Source organism: Ochotona princeps, chromosome X (genome assembly GCF_030435755.1).
Source record: "Ochotona princeps isolate mOchPri1 chromosome X, mOchPri1.hap1, whole genome shotgun sequence".
Lineage (NCBI taxonomy): Eukaryota > Metazoa > Chordata > Mammalia > Lagomorpha > Ochotonidae > Ochotona > Ochotona princeps.
The window spans coordinates 31,803,617-31,828,489 of NC_080865.1; the positions used below are offsets into that span (position 1 = coordinate 31,803,617).

General features: G+C 52.6%; 1 protein-coding gene across 2 annotated transcripts; it reads right to left on the minus strand.

Annotated features, from left to right (window-relative positions):
- Positions 1 to 23,862, minus strand: NLGN3 (neuroligin 3). 2 transcript variants are annotated; one of them, XM_004595240.2, is made up of 7 exons: positions 23,741 to 23,858; positions 20,598 to 21,255; positions 15,961 to 16,020; positions 14,154 to 14,303; positions 7,427 to 7,612; positions 3,219 to 4,008; positions 1 to 2,614 (listed from the first exon to the last, which is right to left on the minus strand). In XM_004595240.2, the coding sequence occupies exons 2-7, from the start codon at positions 21,052 to 21,054 to the stop codon at positions 1,771 to 1,773; spliced, it is 2,487 nt and encodes an 828-aa protein (XP_004595297.2). In that variant the 5' UTR covers positions 21,055 to 21,255; positions 23,741 to 23,858; the 3' UTR covers positions 1 to 1,770. The 2 variants fall into 2 exon arrangements, with proteins under 2 accessions (XP_004595297.2, XP_058514939.1); XM_058658956.1 differs by lacking the exon at positions 15,961 to 16,020 and having other exon boundaries at positions 23,741 to 23,862.
- Between the last annotated feature and the right edge of the window lie 1,011 nt (positions 23,863 to 24,873).

Consider the following 24,873-nt stretch of genomic DNA (forward strand, 5'->3'; position numbering starts at 1 on the left):
GAGAGAGATGGCTCTCAGGGCCCCAGTGGCCAGTCCAATTTGAACGCACACAACAGGAAACAAGAATCCTTGGGGGAAGGCAGGGCCCCTGCCCAGGGACCTCACCCAAGGCCAGGGAGTCCACATGGCTGATGCCGCACTGGATTTAGATAAGAGAAAGAATGTCAGCAAGTTAGAGGTCAGGCCTCCTCCCAGCCCCCGAGTTCGAGAAGATGAGGGCAAGGTGGTGGCGATCGTGGCGGTGACAGCAGAGAAGGAGGCGACGGCGGCGGCGGCGGCGGCGGCGGACGCGGCAACGGAGGAAGGAACGGTTGTTTTTGTCTGTTTCCTTAGGAGGCCTGAGGTGCTAAGAGGAGGTTTTAGCTGCAGGAACCCAGAGCTTGGGTGGCAGGGGAAGGGGGCCCAGCAACCTGATTAAGGCTGGGCGAGGCCGAGGTGCAGGGAACAGCAGAGAGCAGCCCAGACTTGCGTCAGCTTTAAAGGTCCGGGGGCAGGGGAAGGCCGCCTGCCCCCCCTGAATCCTAGGTCTGCAGGAAAGTGGGGCAGGGGGCAAGGCCTGCGCAAGGGAGGCGGGTTGGGAGTGCTAACTGGATTTTTTATTTTTATATCAAGACACTGTGTTTAAAATTTTTACAAAGGACGAACTCCATGGGTTTCCGTTAGTGTTTTAAGAACGTTTCTTTAAAAAAAAAAAAAAAGGCCGACGACAACAACAACAACACTAACAACAACAACAACAACAAAAAAGAAAAACCACCGCCTTTTGGAAAGAGGAATGACAGACACAAAAGAGACTGTAAAGAAAATGGGGCAAATTTCTGATAGCAGTTCCCCAAGGGGCCGAGGCAGAGCCCAGATAACCCCGTGCGGGGGTGGGGGGAGGTGGGCGTGGTGACACGGCCTCCTCCACAAGACCTTGCCCACCACATCTGGGCTAGCCAGGGCGATGCTGCTGGCTTTGGGGGTGGGGAGGGAGGCAGGGCAGTAGCCCTCACAGATAGGCAGGGCTGGTCGCATGCCTGTCCCCTATGATCCTCCAGCCCCAGTCGTCATTGGCCCCTGCCTCTGCCTCGTTCCACCCCATGGCTTTGCTCGGATCTGTTTCGTTCTTGGGGGCTGAAGATGGGGTGGGAGGGGGAGGCGGGGTCCTTTTTCTTGGTCTAATTATGTGGGCACTGAGGGTTCCAGAACCAGAGAGACCTGGGCCCAGAGCTCTCCCTTCCATGGCCTCTTAGCACTCACGGGTTGAAAAAGCATTTGTTCCAAAATTGGTGTTTTTTTGTTTGTTTGTTTGTTTGCTTTAAAAAAAATCAACAAAAACAAGACCCAGAAAAAAGACCAAGTCTGGGGGAGGAAGAGCTACTCTGCTCTTGACAGCTCCCGAGTCTGGAGTTGGTCGGTGGTGCAGTTCCAAGAGAGGCCGAAGGCAAGCACCGAGGGGGTGTCCAGCTGTGGCTTTCAGGCCCCCCAGGAGTGTCTGTGGTCAGACTCGGGGAGCTGGCTGCAGCTGCTGTCGCTTGGCCGAGGACTCCTTTTTGTCCCCGTCTGCGGGGTTTGTTCCCGTTTGCTTCTGTCATCTGTGTTTTTGTACATGCATGTGCATGTCCACATCTGTCTTGTGTTTGTGCAGGTGGCTCTGCAGTTGTAGGGTGTGGGTGAGTGCGTATACATAGATGTCAGTCTGTGTTTGCGTGTGCATGTCTGTGTGTGCATGTGTGTGTGGCTCTGGGAGGGAGGGAGCCGGGAGATGAGCTGGGCCCTGGGCTGAAGCTATACCCGGGTGGTGGAGTGTGAGTGGGGCAGCCCGGTGCTATTGAACCCTGCGGCAAAGGTGTTGTAGGGATGCAAGGTCTGCAGGCCAACCAACGAGTTAGGGATCATGGTGATGGTGTTGGGGGTCATGAGTGGGATGTCATCAGGGGAGCGCCGCAGGGTCAGGGTGTAGTCGGGCAAGGCAGTGAGGCGCAGAGTGTCGTGGGGGGTGCCAGCCTCGCACTCGTGGTGAGTGGGGCCCAGCTGTAACGCTGCCAGCTCTTCCTCAGGAGCAGCTCCCAATTCCGGGGCCCCGGTTCCTCTCTGAGGGCTAGGTTGCCGCAGGGGCTCCTGGCGCCGCTTGTCTTTACGGTAGTAGAGGGCAGCAAAGGCCAGCACGTTAAGGAACAGGAGCGAGGCCCCCACGGCGATGGTGACACTCAATTCGGTGGAGTAGTCACGAGGGTTCTCTACCAGGAGTGGCCCTGCATCCTGGTCTCCATTCCAGGAGCCTTGGGCATTCTCGTTGCTGTAGGCGGGTGAGATGGCTGGCCGTTTGGTGCTCCAGGTCTTGCCGTTGGGCCTGCGGGTGATGTGGGAACTGTGGGTGGTATCCGGGGGCGGCACTTTGGTGGTTGTGGACGTATAGTGGAACATGTCATGCAGATTATATAGGTGGGGTACCAGGTGTTTCCAAAAGGCCACCTTAGTGGCCCGATAATGATCGCGGACCCTTGGTTTCAGCCCGATGTGAAGGTACAGCTGGTCTCGGGGGTTGTATTTGGACCAGGCCACTTCCTCAAAGCGGTTGGCCTTGGTGTGAATGAACTTGGTGTCCTGGGGGACCGGCTTGTTGGGATCCCTGAAATACCACATGGAAATCTGGGGTCACCACTCTACCTGGATGAGGAAAGGGCCCAGTGCTCTTCCTCTCACACCCGCCCCTTAAGTGCTTCTCTAGTCCAAAACATGCCCCCTGCCTCTGCAACTCTGTCTTTTTCAGGATCCCTCCCTCTCTTTCCCAAGCCTTGAATCCCCAGGCCCCACAGCGAGCTGCACCGTGGCAAGCTGTCACTTCCTTCTCCATGCACATCCTCTAAGATCAGGCTCCACATGCGTTTCCTTCTCATTCCACAAGCATCTATCAGGCCCACTGCTGCCCAGGTGTGCTAAGAACCCACTAACGCCCCTGTCTGAATGCACTGGATTTTCATTTCACAGGCCTCTGGCCACTGCCCTTGAATCCCATGCTTTGGACTGCTAATTCTCACTGCTGCCAAGTGCTAATGTTAACTGAATTCTCAGCGACACTTTTGAAGGGAAGAAAATGACATGGAAAGGAGGTGGGAAGGACAAGCAAGATTTCGAAATGATCTTAGGAAAGAAAAGATGAAAAAGGTTTATAGAGAGAGGGAGGGGATTGGCATGCTGGAGTACCAAAGAAGAAAACCCCATTGACTCCTTACCCAGTCTTGGCAAAGTTGGTCCAATAGGTCATGACAACTGCACTGAGCATAACATCATTCTTGGAGAAGTTGCAGGGGAAAAGGTCAGTGGGACCTACCATGGGTACACCAAAGACGTACGGTACTTCGTCCCCATGAGCTGCATCTGACCAGGCAGGCTTCATGAGGCTCTGGCAGTGATGGTAGAAGGCGTAGAAGTAGGTAGGTGAGCCATAGCGTGCATGCAGATCAGCCGTCACCACTGAAGGCTCCACCCACTGGTGATCAGTGAAGAGTGCCACCAGTGTTTTACGGCGGGTCTCAGGATTGTCACGGTCTGCCCAGTCTGTGTACATGAACTTGATGGTCTCCCGCAAGGTGTCCTTACCCTCGGGGTAGCCGTACAGATTGTCCACAAAGTTGGAAACGGAGTAGTCGAAGTCAGTGCCAGAGACGCCATCCTCGGGGTCCACCACACCTTCCACAAACTTGAGTCCCTCACCCTGGTTGACACCTAGCATGATATCGTAGTTGAGAAACTCGCCCTGCTCCATGAGGATCTCAGGGTCATCAGGAATGACGTCACCATCAATCACAGGGCCAAACGCCACGTGGTAGCGGGCTGGCTGGATATCTTGTTCTACCAGCTCCTTTGCACTCTTTTGCCGGAGACAGTCCACCATGTCCACGGTGTCCAGCACATTACAGCCCACTTTGTCAGCCAGCAGGCTGGTGTATTTCACTGGTTGGTAGTTCACGGCCCAGCTAGACAGAGCAGAACCACTTTGGATGATGGCTCTCTGGAAAAGGCCTACAGAAGACAGGTAGCATCAGCTTATATCACTCATGTCATACATGCAGCCACAAAATTTCCTAGCCATCTGTCACTGAGGATGCTGTACATTTTGATGGGGCTTAGGAAGGAGGAATGAACCTTTAGACAAGGGATGAGGGATGAAGATCGGAGGACGGACTGCTGAGCCCTCCGCCTGGGTGGTGTGCTCCTTGCCTGCTGCCTCCATTACTTCGCTGGCCTGTGTGAGGGTCGGTAACTTTGGGGTTAAGAACATGCCAGGAAGAATTAACCCCTTGGATTCCACACATCAGCTCCTTATGCTCCCTCTCTTTATCTCTCGTTGTCTTCCCTTCTTGCTTCCTGCCCAGCTGGGCCCAGCTCTGTGCCAACGCACCACCAGGGAGCTGGCGCTTACACCACAAAGGGGTCTTTTTCATGAGAGATGAGAAATGCAGGCAGGAGAGAGCCCCACATTCGGGCAGTTTGGGGAAAGATCTCAAGGGCAAAGGCCTTGGGGTCTAAAGGCATCCAGGGCATGTGGAGTGTGCAGTTTCCAAAGCCTTGCCTTTTTCCGACACCACACTTTCACATCCACATCAGCTCAGAGGCAGCCAGACCCCCAGACTCAAAAAGAAGATGGTTTTCAGCCCCCTCTTAGGAAAATAAAAAGAGGGTGCCATTCTCTCCTTAGCCCCAACACCCTAAGAGGGAGAATCCGGCTCTTAAACATGCAATTCCATGCTTCTTGGAGAAAGGCAGTTGGCATGGCAGAAAGAGAGGGTGAGAAATGAAGATTACTGCTCAACACACAGCTTCACTTGCCCCAAAACTATTATTCCATGAGCCAATTCCAGAAAGATTCAGAGAATGAATCCTTAAAAGAAGTCAGGCCTACAGAGATGCTGGCCTTGGTGAGACAGTGTCTCTTCGGGAAAGGAAACAGTGTTCCCAGAGGTAGCACTGTCAGAGAAAATGTACCTTGAGGGGAAAACAGGGTGGGGGCAGTCCTGGCCCCACTCCTGTCACCCACAATACATTCAATCCCTTCGCATTGTACCTTACTCTTCCCTTACCAGGGTAGCCTCACCCTGTAAGGTGGAGCAAAGGTGACTCGCTTCTCTGAGGGCCACGCTTTCTCTGAAGAGAAACTGCAGGTCTTCCTGTGAGAGCATCACTAACTCCTGGCGCTGGTTTTGATGACAACAACATGTCCTCTCTTACAGATTCCCTTACTTCAGAAAAAGTTACCTCATACTTCAAGAATGTTCTCTATAGTGTGCAGGTGGGTACAATATTTTCTGAAAGCAAAAAAAGAGAGAAAAAAAAGAGGGGGGAAACATTTGATGCCCTTTTTGGGAGGGTCACTGGCAGGGGGACCCACTGAATGGGAGAGATTAAAAATGAGTCTCAGATTGTTGGCGTTGAGGCAGAGTGGGTTAAGCCACCATCTGCAATACTAGCATCCCAAATCAGAGCTCTGGTTTGAGTCCTGGCTGCACCCCTTCTAATCCAGCTCCCTACTAGTGCACCTGGAAAGGCAGCAAAAGATGGCCCAAGTACTTGGGCTCTTGTCTCTCACGTGGAAGACCAGGATGAAGTCCCAGGCTCCTGGATTTAGCCTGGCCCAGCTTGGTTGTTGTGGCCATTTGAAGAGTGAACTAACGGTTGCAAAATCTCTCGCTCTCGCTCTAGCTCTCTCCTTCCCTCCTTCTCTCCTTATCTTTGTTGCTTGGCCTTTTAAGTAAGTAAGTAAATAAATAAATATTTTTAAAAATATTCAGGGCCCAGCATGATGGCTCAATTGGGTAATCCTCTCTTGCAAGCACCAAGATCTCATAGTGCATCGGTTCGTGTCCCAGCTGCTCCACTTCCCATCCAGCTCCCTGCTTGTGGCCTGGGAGAGCAACGGAAAATGGCCCAAGTACTTGGGACCCTGCACCCACGTGGGAGACACAGAAGAAGCTCCTGGCCCCTGGCTTCAGCTCAGCTCAGCTCAGCTCAGCTCTGACTGTTGCAGCCACTTGGGGAGTGAACCAGCAGATGGAAGATTTTTCTGCAAATCTGCCTTTCTAATAAAAAGTGAAAAGAATCTTTAAAAAAAGATTCACAAAGTCTTCATCGGCTGTGCCTCAATTCCCTTAAAAACACAAATTTGTAAACAAACAAACAAACAAACAAAAACAGTCTGGGGAGGAGCATTTTGTACAGTAGTTAAAGACAATCCTTGAAGTGCCCACACTGTAAATCAGAATGTCTTGTTTAAGTCTGGCTACTTCGTTTGCAGTCCATCTTTCTGGTTCTGCACTTACTGGGAGGCAGCAGGTGATGGCTTAAGTGTTTGAGTCCCTGCCGCCTACATGAGAGACCTAGATGAAGCTGCAGGCTTCTGGCTTCAGCCTGGCCAAACTGTGAATGGTGCAGGCATTTGAGAAGTAAACCAGAAGATAGAGGATCTTTCTATCCCTCTCTCTTTTTTGTCTTTCAAATAAAATGGGAAAAATTAGATTTGTGGCAGGTGTTGTGACACAAGGGGTAAGCTGTCCTTTGGGATACCAGCATCCTATACGGAAGTGGCTGGCTGAAGTCCTAGCTACTCTATGTCGATCGAGCTTCCTGCTACTGTACCTGTGAGGAAGCAGATAATAGCTTGAGTACTCGAGTTCCTGCCACCCATACGGGAAGCTCCAATTGAGTTCCTGGCTCCTAGCTTCAGCCTGGCCCAATCCTGGCTGTTGCAGTCATGTGGAGAAAAAATTAACAGATAGAGGATCTCTATCTCTGTTCTCTCTCTCTCTCTCTCTCTCTCTCTCTCTCTCTCTCTCTCTCTCTGTGTGTGTGTGTGTGTGTGTGTGTGTGTGTGTGAGAGAGAGACTCTTGCTTTCAAATAAACAAACAGATAAATAAGTCTTTTTTTAAAACATGCAAATGAGCCTCCCCTGGGTGGGATGTGTCACCCTTGGAGAAGGTCTCGGGTCCGTGAATAGACCATCATTGCTCAGGAGTCCACCTCACAGATTAGAGATTCTCATTTCAGACCTTCTTCACCCTCAGAGACGCTTCCCTTCTTGTACAGACTTGTTTCTCCAAAAAAGTGTTTCTTACACTTAGAAACTCATTTTCACCCTACATCACTATAGAATGATGTCCCCTGCCCCCAAACAACTATTGTCCTTTCAGATGGGTAATTGAGTCCCACTCTTGCACGTTAGACCCCACATCAGAACCTTGCTTTTTCAGGGCCTGAGGGGGATTCTCTGCTTCCCTCTCACTTGTTTTCCCACAGACCTGTCCTTTCCACTCTCCCCACTCCCCAAAGCAATACTGAGCTGCGAGGGTGCTCCTGCACATAGACCTGGGCATTCCAGAGCCCACAGGGCTCAGAGTGGACAGCTGGCACTTGGTTAATTTATATCTGGTCCAATAAGCTACTCACCCTCTGAGTGATGGGACAGTGTGAGGAGGCTGACACAGGACGCCCCGATGCCTGAACCGAAGACAGTGATCCGGCGGGGATCGCCTCCAAAGAAGGCAATATTCTCGCTCACCCAGCGGAGGGCCTGGATTTGGTCAAGGAGGCCATAGTTGCCCTTGGCAGCCTGATCTCCGGTGCTCAGGAAGCCTGGATTCAACAAAGGGTACAGTGAATGGGGAGGACGCAGGGTTTGGGTTAGGAGTCAGGGAAGTGAGGGTGGACCAGGGGGAACATTCCACGTAGCTAAACCATCACTGCTTTCTGCAAGGTCTAGCATCCACAATATATGAAGGAAGGGGTGGCTACCAGTTTCCCATCTGTTACTTAGATGGGAAGGAGGGGCCTCCAGAACATATGAAGGGGATGTTTGCGGGTTACAGATTGAGATGATGGGAACTCAAGCAGCCAGAATTCAGAAACCTTTGCCTTGTTTTACTATCCATGGGACAGCACCTTAAAAATATGTCTTGAGCTACACAAAAAGACAGGGGGCTTGGAATCAGATAGTCCTTAGTCTGAGTCCTGGCTCTATCACGTTCTAGTTACGTAGCCTTTGGACAAGTTATTTAAAGGCTCTGGGTCATAGTTTGCTATTCTGCAAAATGAGGCCAAAAATACATCATAGAGATTGGTCAAAACCTCCAATGAAAGAATGTCAACTGAATTTGAACTATGGAAATGCAACAAGGTGGAGTAATCCACCGTGGGGGTGGGGGGAGGGTTTGGGGAGGGGTGGGGGGAATTCCAGTGCATAAAAACAAATGTGTCACATTATGCAATGAAATTAATAATAATAAAAAAATTGCACACAAAAAAAATACATCATAGAGTGGTGACAAGGATCCAATGAACATAAGCATCTATAACACACTGTAGAACTACATTTCTTTGTTCCTCCCCATCTGTCTCTCCCTTTGCCCTTCCTGTATGAATGAGTTCATTGCTACTTCTTGACATGGCCTCTGATGTTCCCCTTCCCCTCATCCTCAGGGCAGGTCCTTAATTTCCCTTTCTCCAAGATCGGGGACCCAGTAATCTGTGTTTTTCACAAGCTCCCCAGGTGATGTTAATGCCTGCAAAAGTTGCAAAGCCACTGAGTTAGACCATCTTGTTCATCTGGCAGAGAAATGGGAAGTCAGTGTTGGGCGTTACCACAGAAACAGGTTTTCCCGCCCACCCACAGGGATTTGCTGCTGAGGACATAGATCACCATGGAGACTACCTTCCCGCCCACCTGCTGAGATTTGCTGCTGTGGAGACTTGTTGCCATGGAGACTACCTTCCCGCCCACCTGCTGGCTATCCCACAGAGATGTCCTATATTCCTTCCCAACCCGCTTCCATTTTAGACTGATCCTGCTATTTTATTTCATGTCTCTCCCCCTGATCGGCAGGTTCTTTGGCAGGCTCTGTCTTCTCCTGCCCTAGGCTTTTGCATGGGGGTCTTTCCGGGTGAGGACTTGTAGCAATTTCCTAGACATTGCCAATGCAGACTTGGATTTGAATTTTGTTATTGTTGTTGACACCATAGTAGGGAGCTCACTCACAGCACCTGGAATGAACTTTGTGTGGGGCCCCGTAAGGAAGCTCCTGCAGTTCAAGAGGGATCCTGGACCATCCTAGAAGTCTATGGTTGGGGGCTGAATTCCAACAAGCACAAGATCTCATGACTTTCATTGCTGGCTTCTACAAAAGAGTTCATCTTCAAGTGTGCTACTAATTTACCTTTGGTAGAATTAAGTATGCAAAGGGGCTTAGTTCTTCCTCCTGGGACCTAGTCACAAGTCTTTGTTAATACCAGGTTCCAGATGAGGAAACAGGGAGAAATTAGAGAAAGCCCAAGTAAGATTGTACTGAGGAATCCCCACTCCTGCTGACAAGGGAATCTACTTCTCCTATGTTGGACCCACCGAGGAACTGAAGCTGCTCCTGTGAGCCTTCAAAACGCTGCTGACCAAGATTCAACCCCACTGCCCAAGCCCCGAACGGCTCAGACCAAGTGCCCTTCTTGCTTCTCCTGGTCCCCTCTCCTTCCCTTATATTCTCTTGGCCTTTTCTTTCATTTAGGAAACATCAGACTTGGCTTCAGTCTTGGCCAAGGCATCATTTAGGAGAAGCGTGCATTTTGGGATGTAGTAGAGCTGATTCCTCCGATTTCCTGGATGAGGAAAAAAAAAGCTCAGGGAGGGAGGATTCAGTCATCACTGTCTGCTCCTTCAGGTCCTCTGAGCTGCAGATATGGGACCAGGAGGCACGTGGCTGGTGCCAGGCCAACATCTCTACTATGACAACAAGCTCAGGCAGTTTATACAGCAAACACAACTGACCACAAGCACACAAAACCAGGTAGGGTGGCAGAGAAGCAGCTCACTGATAAGTTTCCCAGGAACTCAGCCACCCCAGTCACCCCAGTCACCTCCATGGGAGTGGAGGTTAATACCCCACTCTAGAAACTCAAAATAGATCTGAGCCACTCTCTCCAGCTCGCATTTATACTGCAGCACATGGTAAGCTGATTGTCAACAGATTGCTTCAGAAACAGATACTTGTGTCACTTAAGGCTTGACGTCTCCCAGGTTTTCAGTCTGCCTGGAGGGTACCTAAGCAAGGATGGAGGATTAAATTCTGGAAGCCAGAATAAAACTTGGCATGCTCCTGCTTCCTCAGCCCCAGGAATATCCATATCTTAAATCCTTCTGGAATCCCTCTCTTGTGCTGGCTTCAAGCCCACTGGGGACTTCTCAAATAATAGCTACTCCTCTCTGCCTTGGAGAGGATTCATGGATTAGTCTGTGACATCCTCAACATATGTGATTCATCCAAGATATAGTATAGAAAAGCACCTCAGGGGAGTTGTCTGTTTGGGCTGGGTGCTCGGGAGAAGCTGATGGGAGGGATGGTGAAGGATGTATGCAATTGAGGTCCAAAACAGGCTGTGTGTTTTTAGAATGTTTGGGGTAAGAGAATAACAAAACCTTAGCTGCACAACACAGTCCCTATGCATCAGGGACAAATCCCTGTTCTACATCTGCCAAGAGAAAAAAAATAATAAAATCTTTTATATACCCAGAACCCAATCAGTGGCTTGTTGATTGTATTTGTATTCCAGAACAGGAAGTGAAGGGCACACAGGTAGTGGTGGAGGACTTTTATAGAAATCCCAGTTTATAATTCCCTGTCACTTTTGAGTAATACAGAACCCATGCATATGTGGGGTCTTTGATAAGTTCATGGAAAATGAGAATTATGAAAAAGCTATGGGGACTGACTGTGGTATAGCAAGTTAAGCTACTGCCTAAGACACTGGCATCCCACATGGGTGAGGGTTTGAATCCTGGCTGCTCCACTTTTGATCCAGTCCCCTGATAATGGCCTGGGAAAGCAGAGGAGGATGCCTCAAGTACTTGGGCCCCTGAATCCATGTGGGAGACAAGAAAGAAGCTCCTGGATCCTGGTTTTCATCTGGCCCAGCCCTAACCATTGCAGTCAGCTGGGGAGTGAACCAGTGGATGAAGATCTGTCTCTCTCTTCCTCTATTAGTATCTCTGCCTTTAAAACAAATAAACACATATTTGTCTAACAAAGCTATGTACAGATTTCAAAACATTACACTAAAATAAACCTACCTTTAATTCCGTTTTCCATTAACTTTTTGAAGTATGCTTACATTATTTTGATCATCAACTTAAGCAAACCTGAAGAATAAATTTCTGTCCCTTACATGTGTTCTTCTAGCTATCCAAGTGAGAGGAGGTTATAAAAGGGGCTTCTTAACCTGGGTGAGTTTCAGGGATAACCATCCAGTGTGTGTGCGTATGTGTGTGTGTGTACACACATGTGTTTGTGCATATTGTCATGCAGAGTCCGTAGCTTCATCAGGTTGAGCTTTCTGATGCAGAAGCTTAAGGAATTAGAGCTGCTGAAGGTCTGTGAAGTAATCAGAACACTGTTGCTCACGGGGAGCACTCACCAACGGCAGCCGTCCGTGTGGCCTGCAGCTTCCAGCTGATGTGTGGGGACCTCACAGACTGGGTGCCAACTCGAGTCTCTCCTTGTGTCTCCTCTAGGTCTCCTTTCCCTGTGGCTCTCTCGACCCTGTTTCTCCCCAACCCTTTTCTTCTCCCTCTTCCCTTCTCCTCTGCTTTCTTCTTTCCCCCAGTCCCCGCTGGCCTGGTAACATGGAGCTGGAGGCCAAAGCTAAGTATTCTCTGTACCTTCCAAGCAACCTTGCAGACTGGAGATTTGCCTTTAAAATGGTTAAAGGCAATGGAGTGGAATGATTTCTGTCACGCTAAGAAAACGTAGTAGTAAAATTGCTTTTGGCTTTTAACTACTGTATGGTTGTATATGTAGAGTGTGTGTGTGTGTGTGTGGTGTGATCCATTACTCTTTAGAAAGTGTGTAGCCCTGCTGTGTCAGTTTCTAGCCTTATTCATGGGACCGCGGGATTCAGACTTCCTTTATCAACAGGGGTAGAACAGTTGACAAATAAGGGCAGAATCATTGAGTCCAAAGCTCACCAGACTATGGGAGACCAGGGTGGTGTTGTATATGTCCCCCATCCCCAACTATCCCTGTTGCCACTGATGGGGTCACACACTCTCCCTTTTTTCAGGCAATATCATTTCTCCCATCTAAACTCAACAAAAGTTTCTCCTCCTTGCCCCACACAGTGTTAATGATAAGTCAACAGAGATTTGGCCTTCTGCACACACAACTGCACCTCAAAGTCAGATGCAGCACCAGGGCCTCACCCTAGGAATGGAGTGGGCAAAGTGACAGAGTGTAGAGTACCAATGCAAACAAGGCCTGTTTCTCAGCTGGCTGTGGGTGAGGCATACCTCACTACTGGCTCAGTACTTTGATCTACAGATACACAAACAGCCCAGACCTTGCTCCCACCCATGGAACTCTGAGGACGCCAAAGCCTTCGGCAAGAAGGTGACTTCTTCAGGCAAGAAGGTAACTTCTTCAGGCCCCTCCAGGCACACGGGGTCTAGGTGAACCAGGTTCTTACACTTAATCACCCTGTCTGAAGCATTTGTTTACTTCAAGACCTGAGCCTTATATAGGCATCAGGAGGTCATCAAGGAAGGTACAGGCAGAGAGGCAGCTTAAAATGCTGAAACAAATGTGTCCATGTAGAAAGAGAGAGTATGTGTGTGTGGATGTGTGTGTGTGTGTGCACATGTCCATGTGTATAATGAGTCATCGGACATAGTGGGAATGTACGTGTAATGGGTAGCAGTGTGTAAAGATGTGTGGTGGAGAGAGTAAGAAGAATGTGGATGCATGTGGGGGTCTGTAAGGGTTATAGGAGGCATGACTATGGATACAAGTGGATAGAGGTGTGTACATATAAGATACGGATGTAGTTCAAACAGCCTAGATGGATACACATTTGTGGGGTGAAACAAAGGAATAAGCATTTGTATACTTACGGGGTATTTAGAGTAGAATACTTTAAAAGATTTATGGAAAATGGAGTGAAAAGTTATGTTGACTTCAATGTAAAAAAGACTTGCAATTTACCAGCTTTTCTTTATAGCACCATGCATTTTCCATGAACATTTTGAAGGTCCCTCTGAGGTAGGGTATGTACGGGAAGAGTGTGTGTGAGTATATGGGGGGGGCGGATCTTTAAGTGTAGGGCATGGGGTGTGTGTAGCGTGGAAGCAGGAACACAGGGTGTAACTGTGTATCTAGTATTTGTGAATGTGTGGGTGGACACACAGGTGAGGGTACATGCATGTAGAGAGGGGGAATATTGTTTGTATCTGGATAGAGAAGCTGAAGGGCAGATTGTATATGTAGGTGTGTGAAGTAGATGTGAAGTATGATGTATAGAGGGATATGCAGAGGTGTATGTGTGGTGGTAGGTGAAAGAAATATTTGTGTACATTTACATAAATACATATAGATTCTGTATATGTGTTTGTAGTACGGTATGGATATGCAGGGTGCAGGGCATAAAGATGGGGGTGGGTGAGCATGGGTATGTGCGGTATGCATGGGTGGAGACATGGACATGGAGATGTGGGAATAAGTATATGAGAATGTGTGTGTGTACATATATGAAAAGAGACAAATGTGTATATGTGGCTGTGGCTGGGGAGTGTATAGAGAACATGGGCATATGTGGATGTATGTGCCTGAGACTATGCATATGGCATGCATGTGACTGCCAGGAAAATGTCTTTATGTGTGAGAGGGGGTGCAGATGCAGATGTGGGGCTAAGTGAATGTGCTTTGTGGGGGTACGTGAGAGATACTTATGTGTGGGAGTGGCTGGGGCTTGTCTGTGAGGGTATATAGGAGTGTGAACATGGTGTGTTCTAGAAGGACTATCTGTGTATGCGTGGAGTGTTAGGGGTGAGGAGGAGACATTAGAAAAATTAACACGCCCTACAAAATTCATCAGTCAAAAACCTGGTAGCAAAGAACTAATAGGAGCCCTAAGAGAAGGTGTGAAGCTTGGATTTCCAGTGGTCCCAAAATGGGGGACCATTAATTGGCTAGGGTCTAAAGGAATACAAACTTTTTGCCTAGAGGCCAAGGAAGTACAACTTTTTTGTCATGATCATGAACAGCAGCTAAAGGGGCAAGGCTTAAGCACCCACGCCTGGCATTCTTTTGTCCCCCTTTGAGAAGCCAGTTCTTCCTCCAAGGCAGCCAGCAGGAAATCATACCTAGCACTCCGACTCGATAGTTGAGGGTGATGACGATGACGTTGCCATAGCTGGCTAGGACGCTGCCATCGATCATGTTGCCTGTCCCTTCCATGTAAGAGCCTCCGTGGATATAGACCATGACAGGTTTAGCACCACTGTCCCGAATGTCTGCAAGTAGAAGGCATGAGACATAGGCTGGGTAGGATGCCCTTCCTGCCCCACCCCCGCCAACCCTGGTGGAGGGGGCGAGGGAAGGGGATGTGGGCAGCAAAGCTATCCCAGGTGCCAGGACACTACTGCCATCCTTGCGGGCAGGACTCATGGGGCTGCTAGGCCTGGAGCTCAAGCCTGGGCCACAGACATTGGGGCTTCAATCAACATTTTCCCAGATTCTGGTTACAGGTGCCTCCTACCTGGAGGCAGTGAGACCACCGAGGTGTCCCCATCACCGGAGGGGCCCAGGTAAGGGTTAGGGGAGCAGCAGGAAGAGGGAGGGCTGGCCTCTTAGCTGCATCAGCTGAGTCCCTGCCCTGGGCACCCAGGAGTCCTGGGACCTGACATGGCTTTAGAGATCGGGGGGCTGGGGAGCCCTGCAACCCCAAGACTACAACCAGTTACATGGAAAAACGGCCACTGGCAGCAGCTGGTCCCCCAGTGCAGACAGAGACAAGAGGTGTGGGATAAGGGGTGGCACGGGGAGAGAACAAGGAAGGATGTGGGGAGAGAGGTGTAAATGGCAGAAATGGGTGGGGGCACCTGACTGACACGGCTGCTCAGCCACGTGCCCTTTTCCCCATTCTCCCTGGGGGTGGGACGGAGCTAAGAATGCAAGTGTCTGTGCTCAGTAGGCATTAAAGATGAAGATGGGGACCCCCACAGAGGCCACTCAATGAGGGACCAGTAGGCAGCCGTTCCCAAGCCCAGGCACGAGGGCATCAGGGCCAGGGCAGTCACAAGAAGGCTCCAGGCCTGATTCCCTCTGCCTGTTGCCCCTCATGTGTGAGTGGACCCATGGTCTGCACTCTCCTCCCCCAGCACAGCCCTGCCCAGCACTGGGGGAGGGAGCCCTAAGCTGGCCCCTTCAAAGGCAAAGGGGCAGGAGCAGGGCACAGAGGTGGAAGGCAGCGCTCACTACTGTGGAGCAAACACAACCTGTTTCCCTGAGGAGGAAGGCTGGTCCCACCAATCGATCGGCACCCCAGGATCTTAGGTCATCTATTGACAGCCGAGGCTTCCTGGCCTCAGCCTGCCATTAGAGCCTGTGCTCTTTCTGGCCCTGTTCCGAACCCACTGCAGCCCCTGGCTCAGAGGCCATTGCATGGTTGTGGGAGAAGGCTGGGCAGGGTCTAGGTGCTGCCATTGTCTAGCCCCTTTGCTTCTCCCTGCCTCCCTCTTTGGTTCACTGTCCTGTTGGGCCCCTCTCCCAGGAGCCAGACTCCCCCACGGGTCACAGGGGTCTTTTCAATGAAACCCAGGGGCAGGCCGGCCATCCGGAACCCTGTGTGCCTCTCCCGCACCGCCCCCCGCTCCCAACCCCTGTCTCTCCCTTCTCCATGCTGCTCAGAAGATGGGATGGGGGACTGGGGTAAGGAAGATGCCCTCCCCGTGGCTCTGCTTGTGGCCCCTGCTCCTGCCAGCCGTGTCCATCACCCTGGAACTCCCCGTGGCCGATGTGGCCCGAGACAGAGGAACAGCCCGTCGGCCTTGTACAGGAACAGAAACACACCAACGGACGGACAGACAGACAGATGGGGCTTCTCCCCATCGAGAAGGGGAGGGGCTCTGTGCCATGCACCAGCCGCCGCGCCCTGCAGCCCCCAAATACCTTCATCTTCATCCCCGTCATTATCCGCTAAGTCCTCGCCCTGTTTCTTAGCGCCGGATCCTGGGGACCAGACACGGGGAGACACAACAGCACAGAACAGAGAACAAAACAGAGAGAGAATTCAAAAACAGCATGACTGCAGTGTGGCCCAGCAAGCCAGCTCTGGGCCTGGGCCCAGGACAGGCAGGAGGGATGGCAAGAACTGAGGGAATGGGTGGGCTGAGGCCCAGACCTGTATCAGGATGATGGTGTTGCAGGCCTCTGCTGTGCTGGCCTCCCTGCCCGGCCTCCCTGTCCCCAACAGCCCATCTCAAGCAATTCTCTTCCCAGTTAGGAAGGAGGTGGCTGCAGGTGGACCAGGGCACAGAGCCAGAGGCCCACGTGGGGGGCAGGATTCATTCTGCATGGAAGGGGCTGTGCGTGTGGGCCCAGGCAGGTGGAGCTGGAGCGCAGGGACAGGTACCGTGGGTGAGGGATGACATTGCCAGCATGTGTGGATATCCATGTGAGGTGTTTCAGGCCGAGCCACATTGCCGGGACCCCAGGCCTTGAGCTCCCAAGGGTCCAGTGAGTGGGCTGGAGCCAGGCCTCAGCTGACCCTGATTCCCACAGGAGAAGATGGCAGATGAAGCTTTCTCTCTGCTCTTCCTTGTTCCCCCCCCTCCGCCCCCGCTCTGCTTAATGGCAAATGGGGTTGCTGCCCACAGGAAGAGACTGCAGAGCAGCAAGCATTGCTCTGAGATGGAGAGAGCCAGAGATGCAGGGAGGGGAGGAAGAAAGGGCACAGGCGAAAGGGACAAGGGAAAGAATGAGAGGGATGGGGGGAGAAGGAGAGAGAGAGAGAGAGAGAGAGAGAGAGAGAGGAGTAATGGAGATAGGTCCTACCACGTACTGAATGTTTACCGTGTAGCAGACCCTCTTACTTCTGCCACATGGCTTACACCCCTATCTTCATTCCTGTTTCACTCATGGGGAAACTAAGGTTCAGAGACGTAATGTGACTTGCTCGAGATCACACAGTTAGGAAGTGCTCGAGACAGGATTCAAACCCAGGTTAGCTTGAGTGCAGAGCCCATGGTCTTTCCACTGCACCATGCCATCTTTCAGGGATGGAAGAAAGAGAAGAAAGAAACAGATGCAGAGAGAGAGATGGGAGCATGGCAAGGAGAGGAGAGGAGAGACCAGTGGGGAGAGACATTCCGGCAGCCATTCTCCTTCCTGTCTGAAGGAGATGGGAGGTGCAGCTTCCAAATGGTGGGGGAGAGAGGCTCTTGTCTGGATGGTGGCCAGCGTGCGGAAATGGGGCTCCCCCTCCACCTTGAGACAGCCAATAGCCCCTGGCCCAGCTCCCCTTCCCCTTTCAGGTTATTTGCTGAGCAGCTTTCCTGAGAGCTAGCCATCAAAATGGGATGAGACCTCCCACGACGACGAAGCGGCCTTTCCACTAGGGCCCGAGCCCGGCCCTTGGGGAGACAGTGCCCCCAGCTGCCTGTACTTCTGCTGACACCTACCGTCTTCCCGCGTTAGCTCAACACCTGCCAGCGGTGCCCTCAGAAACCCGCTGGGACACAGACATCATCACCCATACAGAGGACAGCCTGCTAGACTGACAGGACTCCCGCTTCCCCACACACAGTTCCCCTCCCACTCGGCGGGGGGTGGGGGAGACGGGCCAGGGCAGCTCTTCCCCAGAAAGCCCTTCACTTTCAATCACCCTGTCCCTCTGCCCCTCTCTGACAGTGTCCCTGGGTGGCTGCATGATTTTTGTCTCGTTCACACAGATGCCTTTGCTCCTGCAGCCAGGCCCCACATGTTGGGTTTCTCTTCATGGTGACAACTGCCCCCCTCCATATCTCTGCGCACCATAGCCCTAACGACCTCTGGGTGGGGGTGTCTGCATGCCAAGAGACATGATTCCCACTTCACCCAACAGGTCTTGGAGAGGGAACTAATTGGAACACTAAATAACATTATGTCTATCCCCAACACACACACACACACACACACACTCACTCACTCACTCACTCTGTGTGGAACCCATTGCCTAGACTGGAGGTGGGGGTTTAGGAAAACCAACTGAGTTTTAGGATTAGGTTGGGAGCGTCTTCAGAGCATTGACAGGCTATTAGTGCTGTCTAAAGTGTTCCTCTACCTCAGATCCCGATAGCACCTAGCACGTGACCTTGCCCGAATCTATCGTCAGGACTGGAAAATGTTTGTATTTGACTAAGGGCTTCCAGTCAGCTCTCTGGCCACCCTTGGCCCTTAAAGGAGCCTTGGGAGATCATTGTTCTGAAAGAACGGTCAGGATTAGCATTGGCTCTTCTATCACACCTCACCAATAACTCAAAGGAGTTAGTCTAAGAGGTGTAAGAGACAGTCTTCCTGACTCCTTTACGAGTGAGTAGAGTACAAATGATGGATCAGTCCCCTACCAACTTCTGATGTGGAAACTCAGGATCCTAAAGGAAAGACTTGCCTAAGGGCTCGCTATGGGTTGGCAGCAGAGCTGGGACTGTGAGGCTTTGCGCTTCCCAGACCTGTTGTGCCTTTTCTACAGCACACGAGGATTTTGCACTGGGGTCCAAAACATTGACTGCCTTGTGCTTGTGCATGCACGGGTGTGGTCCCAAGCTGGCAGCGGGCATGGTGTGAAAGCCTGTCCTAAAGGCCTCGTGTCTCACTCCCTGTCCCAGGGGGCACCTGAAGCACACAGGGCTCCTGCTCAGCACACGTATTCCTGGGCTCTGCCCTGAGACATTCTTCAGTAGGCAGTATCCAGTCCCAGGAACCTGGACAGTCCCACTCACAGAAACCCTGCCCTGGGACATCAAGGGCAACCAAACTCCATGCCTGCCAAAGGGCTGCCAGGGAATTGATTGGCATTTTCCACCTGCTTCTTTAGGCTCTGACTGATTCCAATTCAGCCCAAGTCAGTCACATGTCATCATTTTTTTTTTTTTTATTTCCTCCAAGTTGAGGAGGTGGGAACGAGCAGATGGGAGTTGGCTCTGGGTGCTACAGTGGAAAGAGCATGCCCTAAGGGTCAAAAGTTCCTGGTTTCTGTCCCAGCTCTGCCACAGACCAACGGGGACGCCTTGAGCAGCAGCAAGTCACTCCCCTGGGTCTGTTTCCTCATCCGTAAAATTGGGATGCTGACTTTTGCCTTCTCCTAGGCCCCCAGAGGCGTTGGGGAGGATTTGACGAGGTAAATACGAAAAGGCTTTGCAGAGAACATAAAGTGGCATTCAAAAAGGAGGATTGGCAAGAGCATGAATTTAAAATACAGGATCTCATCTTTCCTTATGGAATTCCTAGTTCTCAGAGACGCCCCCTCCCCTCCTCCCACACACACAGCAGTGCAACCTGGGGTCGCCCTGCTAGACTCTGGCCAGAGGTGGGGGGAGAAAGGGAGAAAGGGTGCAGGCTGTGTGACAACAGTTCCTAACCCCATGTGCACATGTGTTTGGTCTAGGCTTCAAGACTGAAGAATGGGTCTAGACTTTCAACCCGCCAGAAAGGCAGGGAGGAGTGGTCTTGCGGCTCAGCTCACTGGCAAAAGGGAGGAGCCTCTGGCTCCATTTTCTCCTGAGGTGTCACAGAGAGAGAGAGAGAGAGAGAAGAGAGAGAGCCGCTGGCTCTGTCTTTGGCACTCGCTTCAGGGTGGAATTAGGGACTGGGAAGATTGGCAGAAATGGGCTTGCTGCTTCTGATCTGAGCCTGTCTCAGGTCACCGAATTCTCCCTGTAAAGCGGCCAGAGCCCTCAGATGAGGTGGCCTTTCTGCCTGCTCACTGCCCCCTGAGCCCGGGCTACGTGAAGGAAGGCCGGGTCGTCAGGGGCAAGGGCAGGTGGGCAGGCAGCCCTCCCTCTCTCTCTCTGTCCCTCCCCACCGGCTCGCTACCTACCTCCTTTCCTACAAATTTTCTTGTTGGGCTTTCGGGCGCATTCCTTGGAAATCCGCTTTACTGTAAAATGAATAAAAAACTAAAAAATAACAGGAGGCCTCTGCCCAGGGGCATGCATCCCCCACCCCACCCCAGGCCCCAAGAGCTGAGCTGCTCTGCAGGCAGCACGTGGCAGAGAGCCTGTCCCACCATCTCCTTGTTTCTGTCACTTACCTTTGTATGACCCCCGCGGGAGGAGGCATCAGCTAAGTGGAAGAGGAGGCACCTAAGCATTGCCCACCAGGCTTGCCCCTGCCCCTCCCCCTCCACACACCCAGCGCCCTTGGTCTCCTACACCTACCACCTTTTGAAGCAGGTGGAATTGGTAATGGGTTGTGGGGGAAGGGGCTGGTGGAGCCAGCATCCTCCCGCGGGCAGCTGCCAGCAGTGTGACCCATATTCCCCCGGGGGGACCCCCATCCAGCACTGGACCTCGACCTGTCAAAGCTCTCAGGCCTGACCAGGCCCCTCCTGGCAACAGTGTCACTCACACATGGGAGCTCAGACAATGCTGGGAGAGCGCGGGACTGGGAAGGGGGGAGGAGAGGCCAAGCTGAGTGATGGTTAGAAGCATTTTCACAGACGGACAGATGCATGCTGCAGGGCACACCGCCACATGCAAGCCACCGACACGACAGGGCAGGCGTGGGGGGAGGGCAGGGAGGGCACAGTGGCGGGCCGCCGCACTCACCATCCTCTGTGGGCACATAGACATTCAGGTATAGGCAGTCTTCATTGGGCTCCTGGATATAAGTAGCGACGATGTCCAAGTTGGCAGTGAACCAGACGGGAAGCATAACTTCGGGCACAGCTGTGTGGATGTTCTGGGGGCACACTGGGGGAAAGTGTGTGGCGTTCCGGATGCCCGACCAGGAGGGGGGTGGTTCAGGGGGCAGGAACCGTTTCTCGCCGATTGGAGGGGCGGCGTAGGGCACCCCCAGGTATTGGTCCACAGGTCCCAGGATCTCACTGGGCAATGGTACCCGGGCACCCCTTAGCTTTCCAAAGTGAGTATTGACTGTGGGTGCTGGGGCTTGAGTACTGGCCCTCAGCACCAAACCAAGGAACCACAGGGTGAGGCACAGGCTCTGGCCAACTGTGGGCTTGGGGCTCAGGGACGGCGAGGGCAGGCCAAGCCGCAGCCACATGTTCTGGGCAGGGGGTACTGGCAGGAGAGGCAGACTCCAGGGTCACAGCATCCGCCCAACAGGCAGCCCCTTCATGGCCACACTGACTTGAACCTCAAATCTGAGCTCTCCAGAGACACCTACAGGTGCCCAGCGACGTAGAGAGCAGGTCGTCCAAGCACCACAGCTTCAGAAAGGGGACTCCCTCAGGGCCAGACAGGCCTGTGGAAAGAGGGAAGGATGTGTCATCCAATGCGCTCTGGGAGGGCTAGGAGTCTGTCTTTGCTATCCAGCTGGGCTTGGGCTATTCTCACACCCAGGCTTCCAGAAGACTCGCTGACCACCCCCAGACACTCAGAACCATTTTACGGATTTGGCCGTGGTGGGAAAAATCCAAGGGGATGATGCTTGCTGCCAGTGCGAGTTCAGTCCCCAAGTTCAACTGCACAGTGCACAGTGGAGTTCCTCAGGGTCAGCTGGAGCCAGAGGAGTAGCATATGGTAGGAGGGAGGTGGGGAAGACTGGAAACGGAACGCGGGTGGGTCCCAGTAATCCCGCACAGGGACCTCCAGATCAGGAGAGAGCAGGATCGATAACCTCACATTAGGACACTTGGCCCAGAAGAAAGGAAAGCAGCAGCAAGGCGCAAGGTCCCCTAGAGAGTCCCCCACCCCTTCACCTCAGACAGGCCAGGGCCAGGGGCAGGACGCTGCATCAGCAGAGTCTCCCGGGTCATCCTGCACCTATCCTGTCCACTTTGCAGCTTTCACTGCCCCCGAACCCTATGCCTTGTGCTTTCTGCTGGCTATCTCTGACTTCACACCAAATGCCAGGATTGAGGGCACCCTAGGCATTGCGGATGCTTGTCCAGTCCAGTGTCAACAACGCAACAATGGTGTTTGTGGGACACAGTCACCTAGACTCACAGGAATAAAGTCACAAAGACTCAAGGAGGAAGGGAGGAAGGGAAATCAAACCAGGATCACAGACACTGCTATGTTCCCTCCAAGATAGACATACATGCCAGACCCTCAGAGAGTCCCATGTTGTCAGACGGAATGCCCCACACAGCCAGAGCCTCACAGAGTGACACACTCAGAGACCCACACAGAGACTGACTGAAACAGAAACACATACACCCGCATAGGTAAATACCCAGACACACGCAGTGGAACGGTAACACACGGGTGGAGACTGACACCGAAATAGCAGGACGCTCCAACACACAGGCCTTCTGACATCGCTACACAGCCGACATACACAAACACACACACACAGACGCTCCCGCACTGTCACACATGCACGCCCCCGCACACGTGCACGCCCCCGCACACAGGCATCGAGTGCACATTTCGTTTTTTCCCCGTTTCTCCCGCCAAGATTGCAGCTCTGCTCCTTTAAGAACTGGCCGAAGGGGTGGGGGAGGGCGATTGGGAACGCCCGGCCACCACGAGAGGGGAATAAGAATGTGCGTGTGCGCGTGTGCGTGTGTGTGTGTATGTGTGTGTGTGTGTGTGTGCGTGAGAGAGAGAGAGAGAGAGAGAAGAAAAAGGAGGAGGAGGAAGGGCGGGTAAAGTGACTAAAGGGGTGGGGGCTCAGAGGAAATGGGGAGCAAAGTATGGGGGGGAAGATCCCAGACACGGCCCAGAATGCACCCCGGTAGAGGGGAGGGGGGAAGGGGAAGGAAGGGGTAGGAGTAGGGAGGTGGGGCAGGAGGGAGTGGGTGGGTGTGTGTGTATGGGGGGGGTAGTCCGCAGCTGAGTTCACACAATCCCCCCATTCACCGTCTCCATGGCAACTCTGGGGCACAGACCGCTCATTCACACGGCTTCCCCGCCAGCAACCCCCCCTCATTAACCCCCTCAGTGCCGCCCCCACCCCACGAATTCCATTAACCCCTTCGGGATGCCTCCGTCTCCAGTCTCCAGTAACCCTTCGGCGCCAAATGCCAAATTCCCTTTTGAGGCAATTCCCTGCAGCCCCTCCCCGTGAACACCTAACCAAACCAACCGACCCCCAAACGCCCTCTGTATCCTAGGACCCACTGTGAGCTCCCAAGGCCAAGATTCCCATCCTGGTCCAACTTGCAATTTGGGAAAAGACAAGGGGAGGCAGCGATGCCGAGGAGGATGAGAATGGCATCTGGGGACACATCGGGGGCTGGAGCGGTATTGGGTGAGGGGCATTGTGCGGAAATGGACTGGTATCGGGAACTGCAGTACTGGGGGCTCCATGGGTTTGGAATGGGATCAGGGGACAGAGTTGCACTGGAATGGGGGAGGATAGGATAAAGGCCTCCATTGGGTGGGGGGGCTGCAGAGAGTGGGGGAGGGAGCCTGGCTCTGAGATGCTATGATGGAAGGGGGATGGGGCTGCACTGCAGGGGAGGGGGGACTGGCAATGTGCAAGACAGGAATGGGGCTAGGGGCCCTCCAGAGGGGTATTTTGATGAGCATGCGGGCTGCGCTGTGGAAATCGGGGACCGCGGGGCGGGAGGATGGTAGGGATGCGGGATTTAGGGAGGAGGTGGAGGAGAGAAACGTGGAGGGGGGAGAACTGAGGGGTCATGGGTGCCAACGGAGAACATGGGGTTGAGAGGAATGGGGGCCATTTGCTGGGGAGTGGAGGAGCCAGGAATTGGGAGACGATAGGATAGGGACAAGGTATGGATGGCTAGAGAATGAGAGACCAGGGCAGGCAGCCTCACCTGTTCCCCGGGCTGCTGCGAGCGACTGAATCGGGCCGCGGACCACCCATATCGCCTCCAGGCCAAGGGCTCCGCACCCGAATCCTCGAGATCAGCTCTCCGGCAGCCTGGCTGCTGTGCCCGCGCACCAAAGGGGCGCGCTGCGCGTGCCCGGACAAGGGGGGGGGGCGCGGTCCCTGCCATTAACTCCTTTTGTGCCAGAGATGGCTGAAGTCCTGGGGCTTGGCCCAATTCCCCCAGGCTCAAGCATGCTCTGTTCATGCTCTCTTCTTCTCCCTCTCTTAGACTCGCCCCTTACACCACAAGATACCAGAAAAGTGATCTTATAAGACACCTAGTGCAAATTTCACCTGCAAAGCTTGAAGTCTTGGAATGAGAGGAGAAACTGAGGCACTGCAGGCAGGAGCCCTCAGTGATACTGCAGAAAGACAAGCGTCCTCTTTCCACAGCATCCTTCACCTCTCAGCAGCAACCATTGGGGCCATTCTGCCCATATTCCATCACTCTCCCAAAGGTCAATGCCACTGCCTTCAGCTGGAGCATGTCAGACGCCAGTGGTCTCAGCATCTGCCTCTCCTCTCCAGATCCAGGGTCTTGTGTCTGTGCATAGCCCACCTGCCCATTTTGTCTGGCACCAAGACCCTCTGAATGTCCTTTAGCCTGGCCCACCCTGTTCCCCTGTTGCTTCTCAGAATGTTTATGTCAGAAGCTGGGTCAGAAGAGAGCAAGTCTCAGTTGTGCCCTTCATCCTGTCAGGGCATGCCATTCCATGCAAGCCCAACTCTTGAATGTGGTAAATCCCATGGAGAAAAGGCTTCATGGACGTCAAAGGGGATTTTGTTTTATAATTTGGCTATTGATTCGTATTCCTGTTTTGTTTTGTTTTGTCTTGACCAGCACACTTGAGTACTTCGCAGTATTAAGTCTAACTATAGTTCGGATGTTATCTTTGAGTCATCAAACCACCCTGTGCCACCCTACAAGGTTGGGCTAGTTCTCTCACAGTCCAAGCTATGCAGACCCCAAGACTCAGAGTAAACCAGTTGACTCTCTTGGATAGCTTCAGATCAAAGGCCCCCACATGATGGCAAGGGGCTTGAGACCAACACTGTCACAGCTTCAAATGCAACTCT